This window comes from Aquarana catesbeiana, linkage group LG03 (assembly GCF_042186555.1).
Source record: "Aquarana catesbeiana isolate 2022-GZ linkage group LG03, ASM4218655v1, whole genome shotgun sequence".
In the NCBI taxonomy this organism is placed as follows: Eukaryota; Metazoa; Chordata; class Amphibia; order Anura; family Ranidae; genus Aquarana; species Aquarana catesbeiana.
The window spans coordinates 55,411,912-55,424,678 of NC_133326.1; the positions used below are offsets into that span (position 1 = coordinate 55,411,912).

At 41.3% G+C, this 12,767-nt stretch overlaps 1 protein-coding gene across 2 annotated transcripts in view; it reads left to right on the forward strand.

Annotated features, from left to right (window-relative positions):
* CRTC3 (CREB regulated transcription coactivator 3) overlaps positions 1-12,767 on the forward strand; it is a 221,507-nt gene that overhangs the window by 190,142 nt on the left and 18,598 nt on the right. For both annotated transcript variants that reach the window (XM_073618561.1, XM_073618562.1), the window contains 2 exons: positions 1,030-1,110; positions 4,416-4,620. In XM_073618561.1, coding sequence (XP_073474662.1) covers positions 1,030-1,110; positions 4,416-4,620 — 286 coding nt within the window. The remainder of the gene's footprint in view (positions 1-1,029; positions 1,111-4,415; positions 4,621-12,767) is intronic.

The window sequence follows — 12,767 nt, forward strand, 5'->3', positions numbered from 1 at the left end:
GGGTCTTTGTCCGCAGTCCTTGTTTTGGCAATTCAAGGGATGGTTGCAATCTAAACACAAAAACAGACCAGGGAAGCGCAAGTCCTAGTAGGGCAATACATTTCTTTATTAAGCAAAGATAAAATGACACCAAGCTCCTGGAATGACGCCAAGCTCCTCTCACACAACTGTGAGAATTCACCTTCAGAACTCCTGTATTGATGCCACTAGATATAATCCACTTGGCTAAAGGCTCCTCACCCCATGTCTGTGTGTAAGGAAAGAAAGAGAAGAGTAGGGAGCCGGCCACAATAACAGCTTGTGTATGACATCTGCAAAGATTATGGAGAACCGGCAATCATTCAGTAAGAGCGGCATGCACCCGAAACTGCCATAGGCTTGAGGTCACGGGCCACGGGTTAAAGTGGTGGGCCAGCTGAAAAAAAAATTTTTTAAAAGTCAGCAGCTACAAACACTGTAGCTGCTGACTTTTAATAAGCACACTTGCCTGTCCAGGGTGCCCGTGATGTCGGCCGCCCTCGGCCGACCCGTCCCTCGGGTCCCGGCGCCGCCATTCGAACTAAGGGTAACAGGCAGTGTAGCAGCGGAGCCTTGCGGCTTAACTGCCCGTTTTCTGCTTTGTGAATGGGGCGCGCTGTGTTCTGGGAAGTGTGTGTGTCCCAGAACACAGCGCGCCCCATTCCCTGGAAAACAATGCGAGGAGGAAAAGACTGAAGATCACTGCGGTGTAGGAAGTGGCATATTAGGACGATCTGCCTAGCAACAGCCAATTCTGGTAAGTTATATAAAAACATTTTTTTTATATTTTTAGGAACAGTTTGGTGTAATTTTTTATTTTTTTTTTGGGTGGCCCTCCACTTTAAGCATGCCTGCGCTAAACGTAAGCTGATTGAAGCATAATGGTTTTGTTTTACACCAAGCGCACTAAAAGTTTGGTCAGAAAATGAAATGTTCAAGAATTGACAGCCCACTGGGCCAGAATGGTATTCTGTTAATCATCCACGTAATTTATTATTTTCCTTTCCATAGAACTCTTTGAGTGGCTTCTTTGCTGATACCTTCCTTGATCAGCAACAACCTAATAGACAAGGAAAGTACCTATGGCACCAGGTTAGTCCACTGATTTAACATGCATTTCAACAGATTTCTGTTTTTTTAATTTTAAAGAGCATATGCCCATGTGAGGGCCATGTTAGCCCCCATGGTTGTTCCATGCATCCCTGTACAGGCAATCCCATTCATGTTAATTGGAACACAGCAGGTGCACAGACACTGCTCTCATTTTGACATCTTTGTGGGTGAGGGTTCTTTAACACAGACGCCCACATGACTGGCAAATTGGGTGTCTGTGCAGCCGCTGCATCCGAATTGACATGAATGGGATTGCCTGCACAAACGCAGCCCTTGCATGGTCTTAGCCTTAATGTGGAACTACATTGCAACTGAGCACCATAAACCAAAAATGCTATATAATTCATTTTTAATATTCAAAGCAAACTCCCCCAATAACCTCCTGGAATCCATCTACCCTTAGCTCAGCCATGCAGGCAGGATGGTGTGCTTAGCTGAGAAAACCCAACCTGTCCCTCCTGAAGACTCCTGGGATGTATGACATCATTTACCTAGGCCAGAAACTAGGAAGTAACTGAAGAAATGTACAAAAAAAAGTTTAAAACAAGTAGATATAATATGCCTTCCTATCTATTTGCTAATGCTAGCAGCATAAGGATTAAAAATAGTCAATGTTGATTGAAAGAGTGAAGTTCCACTTTAAGTATTCCAGTGTGACGGAGGCCCTGAGGCGGATCTTCACTGCATCTGAGCACCAAGAACACAAATTAATTCATTTTTAATGTTCAAAGCAAACTCCCTCATGCATCTTTATTTGTTGAGAAATCACTTGGAAAAACACCCCCTAGCATTTCTGGCTGTGGCAGTCGTTGTAGTGTGAACTGACACTAAGGATTCAAAATAATCAATGTTGATTTTGAGAGTGAGGTTCCACTTTAAAATATGAAGGCTGCTGATGCTGGGTTCTCCTAAAAGAAAACAAAATGTAGCTCTCAGGTGGTTATACTGATTCAGTGGTTTCAGCATTTTTTTTAAACTGCTGACCTGCTGCAAGTATACCCATCAGGAGTTCTATTTTGTTTTCCTGAACTCCATTCTTGTTCCAGATCAGTGATTCAGAAAAGACTGACGTCAGTCAATCTGGGTACGAGAGTGCATAATATTCATCTATAATATGAATATTTACCTGACTAAAAAAAGGAAATATTTTAACGTTAAATGTTTAGTCCTGGCCATAATTAAAAAAAAAAAAAAAAAAAGACAGTAAGGCCCCTTTCACACTGGGGCGGTAGGGGGCGTTGGCAGTAAAACAGCGCTATTTTTAGCGCTGTTTTACTGCGGTATTCAGCCGCTAGCGGTGCGGTTTTAACCCCCCCGCTGGCGGCCGAAAAAGGGTTAAAACCACTCGTATAGCGCGGCTATAGCCGTGGTATAGCTGCACTGTCCCATTGATTTCAATGGGCAGGAGCGGTGAATACACCGCTCCTTCACCGCTCCAAAGATGCGGCTGACAGGAGATTTTTTCTTCTCCTGCCAGTGCACTGCTTCAGTGTGAAAACCCTCGGGCTTTCACACTGAACAAACAGCGGAGGCTGTTTTGGGGCGGTTTGCGAGCGGTATTTTTAGCGCAATAACGCCTGTAAACCGCCCCAGTGTGAAAGGGGCCTAAGGCCTATACATGTCCCAGGAAAACCTCAACAAAAAATGTCCAGAGCCCATCAGCAATTTTGTCTGTGTGTGTGTGATGCTGAAGTTCCTACTCCTGTGTAGATTATATGATCATTCCAACTAGACCACATACATCCTGTAAAGAGAATATATTGTGTTTAAAATATTTTGTAATTTTGGTTTGGACTAAAAAAAAAAAAAAAAAAATAGCATACTAAAAAATAAATCTAAATATTAAATTATAAGTAAAATATATAGTATAACCACTTTAGCTACAGGCCAGTATTTTTTGCTAGAAAAGGTCTTCGAACCCCCAAATATATATATATATATATATATATATATATATATATATATATATATATATATATATATATATATATATATATATATATATATATATATATATATATATATATATATATATATATAATTTTTTTTTTTTTTTAAGCAGAGGCGCTAGAGAATAAATTGGTGGGTTTTGCAATTTTTATGTCATATGGTATTTGGGCAGCAGTTTCTCAAATTTAATTTTTGGGGAATAAATACACTTTTTGTTTTAATTATATTGCAAAAAACACAATACATAAACCAATTTTTTGTAAAATATGAAAGCTGATGTTACGCCAAGTGAGTAGATATCAAACATGTCATGCTTTAAAATTAGGCACACACGTGCAACAGCGACAATCAACGTACATTTTACTATCCATGAGCGCCACTGTAAAAGCCTTTACAGGTTACCACTTTAGATTTACAGAGGAAGTCTAATGCTAGAATTACTACCCATGATCTGATGTTCGCGGTGATACCTTGCATGTGTGGGCCGATTGCTGTTTGCATGCGTGCCGGAATGAAGCGTGCATTCATGGGGGGGGGGGGTCACTTTTACTACTTTTTAATTAATTTATTTTTTATCACTTTTATTCCTGTCACAAGGAATGTAAACATCTCTTGTGACAGCAATAGGCATGTGAAATCCCTTTATGGAGGCATTTGGGGTCAAAAAGACCCTAAATCTCTCATCTGCACTTAAAAGCATTCAAAACACCAAGATTGGCATTTTTGAATGCTTTTATTTTTTTGAAAATGGCACCGATGACACCCGGCTCATGTGTGGGCACACAGGCCCTGATGTCTTTATATTTTCTTTCACATGCAGGCAGTGTTGAGGTATGAGGACCCTTTTAAACAGAGTTTATTATGGGATTATGATCACGTAATGTTAACAATGAAGATGTAAATTGTATTAGTTCTTGTTGTCCTTTAAGGATTGGTTCACACTGGTGCAAACACTGACATCACATGATTCACACCGCATTGCTGTGCAGATCTCATGCAATGTTTTTGCATACAAACTGTATGGCTGAAATCGCATTCACACCAAAATGGTGCAGGACCCTTTTTTTTTTTTTTTTTTTGGTCCACATTGGAATCGGATCGCATGGGTTCTATTGACACCCGCAGCGGTTCACAGAGGGCAGTGTGAACTGCCAGCGAGTGACATGCGATGCCGGAACCCGCACAGGATTTGTGCTGCTTCCCGCATCACATGTGTGAACCCAGCCTAAATGTTTTGCTCATCATTTATAGAAAGAGATGTTTTTATTTAACTTTTATGTAACACATAGATTACTAGCCTTGATGGTGATTTATAATTTATGTTTACCTTTCAGCAAGAACAATATGATATGTACGAGAGTCCGAGCAATTCTCTACCCAACACCAATTTCTTTGATCCAAATATGAATCTCCAGTACTCCCAGGCAGCCATGATGGGACTAGGAGGGAGCCATGGAAACCTCCAGGACCCCTTCCAGTTGCGGTCAAGCTACTTGTATTCCAACTATGGGGGAAGTGTTCCCAACATTATCTTAACAGGTGAGTTCTTATTGAGAACAGAATGTTATTTGCTTTACCGCTATCACAAAACTTGCTTGTAAACAAATCTTTTGTAAGGGCCCGTTCACACCACATGCAGTCCAGTGTGGTTATTTTTTTTTTTTTTTTGCATCAAAAATGCATAGATATAAAAGTCAGAATGCAGCGCTTAAATAAAATAAATGTCCAAATATAAATAATAGTACATGGACCTCAATCGGCAATAAAGATGACATGGAAACCTCCACCAGACTTCAGTGTGTGAAAGAAAAGCACACCACACGCACGTGCTATCAGTCTGCTTACCAGAAAGATATAAACAATAAGCGATGTACTCATATGGTGCAGAAGGTCAGCAGCAAATCCAAATGGCACACTCTATCATTGGTAGGCACAGCATGGAAGCAATCGGGTCACCACATATCGCAGGCTCAGGACTCACATTAAGGATAGATGCATTGGTGCAGTCATCAACAGGAATAAACCAATGAAAAGAAAGCAACAATAGTGAAGCCCGTAAGGTAAAACAGTCAAGATTTATTGTAGTCTACTTACAGGTAGGAAGTAAAATTAATCGCAAAAAAACAGGAACAATCCGCGGCTCTCAGCGTACTTGCATCGACCAGCCTGACATGTTTCATCCTATGTGGATATCATCAGAGGCCGTTTGGATTTGCTGCTGACCTTCTGCACCATATGAGTACATCGCTTATTGTTTATATCTTTCTGGTAAGCAGACTGATAGCACGTGGGTGTGGTGTGCTTTTCTTTCACACACTGAAGTCTGGTGGAGGTTTCCATGTCATCTTTATTGCCGATTGAGGTCCATGGACTATTATTTATATTTGGACATTTATTTTATTTAAGCGCTGCATTCTGACTTTTATATTTATGTTTGATGAAATCTACAAACTATGCCAGCTGCTTTTTGATGCTCTTTTTTAGTTAGCGCAGATATTTATTTTACCTGTTTTTTTTTAAAAATGCATAGATAGTAGGTTATATGGTTTTCAATGGCATAGTTCACACCAGTGCGTTCAGTTCTGGAAAAAAAAAGTAGAACATGCTGCATGTTTTCTGCACTGGACTGTACTGGAAACACATTAAAAATGCACTGAAACGCACTGGAGCACACGTCCTATTTTTAAGGTTAAGAAAAAAAGGGGGAAACATGCACTGGAATTCACCAAAAACACACTGGAACGCACATGCAGAAAAGCATCCGGGAACACATCCGGACTGCGTTTTTCTATGGTGTGGACTGGTTTGATGCGTTTTACCACGTTCCAGTACAGTCCAGTGCAGCTTTTTCTGGAACTGGAAAGCCCTGGAACTGTGATTCCACTGGTATGAACTATGTCATTGGAAACCATATAACCTACTTTCCATGCATTTTTTGATGCAGAAAAAAACGCACTGGACTGCATGTGGTGCGAACTGGCCCTATGGCTTTAAAAACCAAATCCTGGTGGAACACAAGCCCAGCATTAGTGTATGGGGTTTTAGAGGTACAGTGCATCCTGTGTTCACAGCGCTTCACTTTTTCCACATTTTGTTATGTTAGTCTTATTCCAAAATGGATAAAATTCATTATTTTCCTCAAAATTCTACAAACAATACCCCATAAAGTTTGTTTGAAAGTTTTGCAAATTTAAAAAAAAATAAAAAATGAAGCAATCCCATGTACATAAATATTCACAGCCATTGCCATGACACTGAAAATTGAGCTCAGGTGCATCCTGTTCCCACTGATCATCCTTGAGATGTTTCTACAACTTGATTGGAGTCCACTTGTGGTAAATTCAGTTGATTGGACATGATCTGGAAAAGCACACACCTGTCTATATAAGGTCCCACAGTTAACAGTGCATGTCAGAGCACAAACCAAGTCATGAAGTCCAAAGAAATGGTCTGTAGACCTCTGAGGCAGGATTGTATTGAGGCACAGATCTGGGGAAGGGAACAGAAAATTTCAGCAGCATTGAAGGTCCCAATGAGCACAGTGGCCTCTATCATCCATAAATGGAAGAAGTTTGGAACCAACAAACCGTTTCCTAGAGCGGGCTGCCTGGCCAAACTGAGCGATCGGGGGAGAAGGGCCTTATGCCCCGTACACACGGTCGGATTTTGTTCGGACATTCTGACCACAAAATCCTAGGATTTTTTCCGACGGATGTTGGCTCAAACTTGTCTTGCATACACACGGTCACACAAAGTTGTCGGAAAATCCGATCGTTCTAAACGCGGTGACGTAAAACACGTACGGCGGGACTATAAACGGGGCAGTGGCCAATAGCTTTCATCTCTTTATTTATTCTGAGCATGCGTGGCACTTTGTCTGTCGGATTTGTGTACACACGATCGGAATTTCTGACAACGGATTTTGTTTTTGGAAAATTTTATATCCTGCTCTCAAACTTTGTGTGTCGGAAAATCCGATGGAAAATGTCCGATGGAGCCTACCCACGGTCGGAATTTCCGACAACACGCTCCAATCGGACATTTTCCATCGGAAAATCCAACCGTGTGTACGGGGCATTAGTCAGAAAGTGACTAAGAACCAGATGGTCACTCTGACAGAGCTCCAGCATTTTTCTGTGGAGAAAGGAGAACCTTCCAGAAGAACAATTATCTCTGGAGCACTGCACCAATCAGGCCTGTATGGTAGAGTGGCCAGATGGAAGCCACTTCTCAGTAAAAGGCACATGACAGCACACCTTGAGTTTGCCAAAAAGCACCTGAAGGACTCTCAGATCATGAGAAATAAAATTCTGTGGTCTGATGAAACAGAGTGAACTCTTTGGCCGGAATGGCAAGTGTCATGTCTGGAGGAAACCTGGCACCGCTCATCACCTGCCCAATACCATTCCTACAGTGCAGTATGGTGGTGGCATCATCATGCTGTGGTGGTGTTTTTCAGCAGCAGGAACTGGGAGACTAGTCAGGATCGAGGGAAGGATGAATGCAACAATGTACAGAGACATCCTTGATGAAAACCTGCTCCAGAACTCTCCGGATCTCAGACTGGGGCAAAGGTTCATCTTCCAACAGGACAACGGGCCTAAGCATAAAGCCAAGATAACAAATAGGTGGCTATGGGACAACTCTGTGAATGTCCTTGAGTGGCCCAACCAGAGCCCAGACTTGAACCCGATTGAACATCTCTGGAGAGATCTGAAAATGTCTGTGCACCAACGCTCCTCATCCAACCTGATGGAGCTTAAGAGGTCCTGCAAAGAAAAATGGTAGGCACTGCCCAAAAATAGGTGTGCCAAACTTGTAGCATCATACTCATAAAGACTTGTGCCAAAGGAGCTTCACCAAAGTATTGAGCAAAGGCTGTGAATATTTACTGTATGTACATGGGATTTTTTTTTATTTTTAATAAATTTGCAAAGATTTCAAACGCACTCCTTTCACGTTGTCATTATGGAGAAGTGTTTGTAGATTTTTGAGGAAAATTGAATTTAGTGCATGTTAGAATAAGGCTGTCGAAACAAAGAAAGTGTTTCACCGCTCAGGTAGATCTAGAACCAGGTGTGTGATTAATGTGAATCCTTCAGAGGTGAAGAGTCCCAGGTGCTGGCTAAATGCAAGGTAGAGCAAAGCTTTAAACGGGAGAATCTGGATGCCGCACATCGGATGAAGTTGAAAAAATGTCTTTATTATAAAAATTGGATCATGAGTAAGCACTCAACCAGGAGTGCGAAACGCGTCAGCTGAGTCTGTACATTCTGACAGATTTTCTTGTATTTTTGATGAGCCAATTTTTATAATAAAGACATTTTTTCAACTTCATCCGGTGTGCGGCATCCAGATTCTCCCGTTTAAAGAATAAGGCTGTAACATAACAAAATGTGGAAAAATTGAAGCTCTGTGAATATTTTTCGGATGCACTGTATGCTAGGACAGTCTTAATGCCGCGTACACACGGTCGGAATTTCCGGCAACAAATGTTCGGTGTGAGCTTGTTGTCTGAAATTTCGACTGTGTGTAGGCTCTATCAGACATTTGTTGTCGGAATTTCCAACAACAAAAATTTGAGAGCTGGTTCTCAAATTTTCTGACAACAAAATCCATTGTCGGAAATTCTGATCGTGTGTACAAAATTCCGCGCATGCTCGGAATCAAGCAGAAGAGCTGCACTGGCTATTGAACTTCATTTTTCTCGGCTCGTCGTACGTGTTGTACGTCACCTCGTTCTTGGCGTTCGCAATTTCTGACAACATTTGTGCGACCGTGTGTAGGCAAGACAAGTTTGAGCCAACATCCGTCGGAAATAAATCCAGGATTTTGTTGTCGGAATGTCCGATCGTGTGTACGCGGCATTTCTGTTAACTGAAAACTCTAACTTCATTCACAGGATTAAAAGAATGGGGAGGCTGTATCTACTTGGTTCCAACATAACATTACCATTAATCCTTCACCAGGTTAGTTAAAGCTGTAGTAAACCCAGAACCAAAAATGAACCAAAAATGTAATATATTGCAGCTTACCAATCATTAGATGTGGTGGCTGCATTCATTTTCTTTTTTTAGGCTTTTTTCCTTCTGTTTTCACCTGTGATCTGGCCAGTAACACACCTCCTGTGTTAGTGTCTCCACTCTGGATGAAGGAGCACGGGGGGCACCTTTGAACAGCAGCATTGTCAGTCTGGGGGGGAGGGTAATGTTGGATGGACCAACAGATATAAATACACTAACAAATTGAAGCCAAACTCCAGCGAACACTTTATAATGAGTTACAGCAAACCATTTATTTTTCTTTTAGGATAAAGGTTTTACATAAATAAAAGCGAATCATTGTAAACGACGCAGTCCGTGGTAAATGGATTGTCTCAACCCTCTAACTGCTACATCTGTAGGACAGCTTTTTCTTTCGAAAAACAGACTTACTGGCTGGATCACCAGTGGAAAATAAAAGAAAGGAGACCTAAAAAACAATGCAACCAATCACATCTGTAATGTGCTGGTTGGATATTGGTGTGATTTAGTCACTGATAGTCCAAAGTCAGTCCAGAATCTTTTGATCTCTTAGGTGCAAGGCTAGTCATGGACGATTTGAATCTCGGGCTATTCAACAGGAACTGGATGAGATTCGAACAGTGTGTGGGCAGGCTGAATGTACCAAGTTGACCGATTGATCAACTTTGGTACAATCAGCCTGCCAGATTTGCTTGCGATAATAGCGGTCTTCTGGCTTCCCGGCAGAAGCAGACAGTTGCTCGGCAGGTTGTATAGCACTGTCTGTACTGATGGAGGAATCGTGCAAATTTCTTTCCTGCAAACCGCTGTAGGAAAGAAATTCGCACCATCTATGGCCTGCCTAAATCAGCTGCCAACTTCCTGATACAGTTCTTTATCTATTATTATTATTATTATTACTATTATACAGGATTTATAGCGCCAACAGTTTGTGCAGCGCTTTACAATATGAGGGCAGACAGTACAGTTACAACACATTTCAATACAGGAGGGATCAGAGGGCCCTACTTGTTAGAGCTTACAATCTAGAAGGGAGGGTCACGTGTTTCAAAAGGTAATAACTGTGGGGGATGAGCAGCTGATGGAATAACGGAAAATACAGTTGTTAGGTGTGGGTAGGATAGGCTTCTCTGAAAGCTAATAGAGTAGAAGATAATCGGACAGATTGGGATAAGGAGTTCCATAGGATTGGAGAGGCTCTGGAAAAGTCCTGGAGGCGAGCATGGGAGGAGGTGATGAAGGAGCTTGAGAGCAGGAGGTCTTGGCAGGAACAAAGCGAATGATTAGGTTGGTATTTTGAGACTAAGTTTGTGATGTTGCTGGAGCCCGAATTATGGATGGCTTTGTAAGAAGTTGTTAGTAAAGCCAAACCGTGCTAAGATTCCAGATCTGAGGGTTTTAAAGACATTTGCTAAAGGCCAGCATACTATGGTGACTTTATCCCATTAGGGATGTGGTACTCTAAGGCTTTATCACTGTAGTAGGGTGCAAGTGCTGCACCTGAGGTCTAATTTTGCTTCCTTCCTGAGGACTGGTGCCCAGAATTAGACAGCATACTCCAGGTGCAGCCGGACCAGAGTCTAGTAGAGCGAGAATTTTTTTTTTATCTCTGGAGTCAATCCCTTTTTTAATGCATGCCAATATTCTGTTTCCTTTGTTAGCAGCAGCTTGGCATTGCTGAGCCTATCATCTACTAGGACCCCCAGGTCCTTTTCCATTCTAGATTCCCCCAGAGGTTCCTCCAGTGTATAGATTGCATTCATATTTTTGCCACCCAAATGCATTATTTTACATTTTTCTACATTAAACCTCATTTGCCATGTAGTTGACCACCCCATTCATTTGTTCAGATCTTCTTGCAAGGTTTCCACATCCTGCAGAGAAGTTATTGCCCTGCTTAGCATCTTCCGCAAATACAGAGATTGAACTATTTATCCCATCCTCCAGGTCGTTTATGAACAAATTAAACAGGTTTGGTCCCAGCACAGAACCCTGGGGGGACCCCACTACCCACCCCTGACCATTCCAAGTACTCCCCATTTATCACCACCCTCTGAACTCGCCCTTGTAGCCAGTTTTCAATCCATGTACTCACCCTATGGTCCATTTTTGTACAGTAAACGTTTATGGGGAACTGTGTCAAATGTTTTTGCAAAATCCAGATACACCACATCTACAGGCCTTCCTTTATCTAGATGGCAACTCACCTCCTCATAGAAGGTTAATAGATTGGTTTGGCAAGAACGATTCTTCATGAATCCATGCTGATTACTGCTAATGATACAGTTTTCATTTCTAAAATCTTGTATATAGTCCCTTATCATCCCCTCCAAGAATTTACATATTATTGATGATAGGCTAACTGGTCTGTAATTCCCAAGGATGTATTTTGGGCCCTTTTTAAAATATTAACGCTACATTGGCTTCTCTCCAATCAGCTGGTACCATTCCAGTCAGTAGCATAACGGCTATTGTACCATGCAAGGAAAGATTGTGGATTGTGGATGGACACTTACATTTATTGTAAAATTGACAAGCAACATGTAATCTGTGCTAGTGTGGGTCAACACATACAATGCAGGGTTAACAGAAACTCCATAAGAGGTCATTTCCAGATAATGCGTAATAGTAAATACTGTTTGTATATAAGTTGTTCATGAAATGTCTGCAGAGCCATAAAGTCATCTAGGTGTTGCTAATGGCGTGAGTGATACTGGGGAGTTGCTGCAGTTGGCTCACCCATTACCAAACTACAATCACAGGAAACAGGATGTTGGTTCACATGAATAGTGGATGAATCCTTCAATGATGAGTAAAACAGGATTTTGGGCAAAACGTGTTTTATATCGCGTAAGGAGACCGCAGCAAATATAATTTGAATTTACTAAAAATGTTTTTGCATTATTAATTTTTAGGGGGAACATTAGCAAGCTTGTGTGTAATAATTTAGCTTGGATATCTTACTGGACACATAAAATGTAAACTTTTTCACATATGTCCTGCTCTAGTATAGATTAGTCACACGTGCAGAACATCATGCACAAAGTCATTCATGCACCTAATGCACTCTAAAGCCTGGTACACACAATCGGATTTTCTGCAGGGAATTGTATGATGAGACTGTTTTCCTAAAATCTGACCGTTAGTACTCTCCTTCAGACAATTGTTGGCCAACTTTGGACCAACAAATGTTGGATGGCAGGCTAATAAATTTTCAGTGGACAACGGTCTGTTGTCAAATTTTCGTATCGTCTGTACACAAGTCTGTCACACAAAAGTCCAAAGTACAAACATGCATGCACGGAATCAATGCTCACCAAACACAACATTAGCAGAAGGTTCCCAAAGGGTGGCGCTCAAGAGCTGAAATTCGTATGCAAGACAAAATCCAGGCACACGCCCTTCGGACAAAAGTCTGACGCTTTGTCTGCTGAAAATCCGATCGTGTGTACGAGGCTGTAGGCTGGCCACAAAGGAAATTAGTTAGATGTTTAATAAAACCTGTATAATATGAGAGCCATTCTGTTTTAAATGTTCTCTACAGACAAGCATTTACATTTTGTATTTAAATGTGTTGGTGTAAAATCCTACCTGCTAAATGCATGTGTTATATGTAATTGTTTCTGCTATTTAAAGTGGTAAACCCGAAAATGTTTTTTTTAT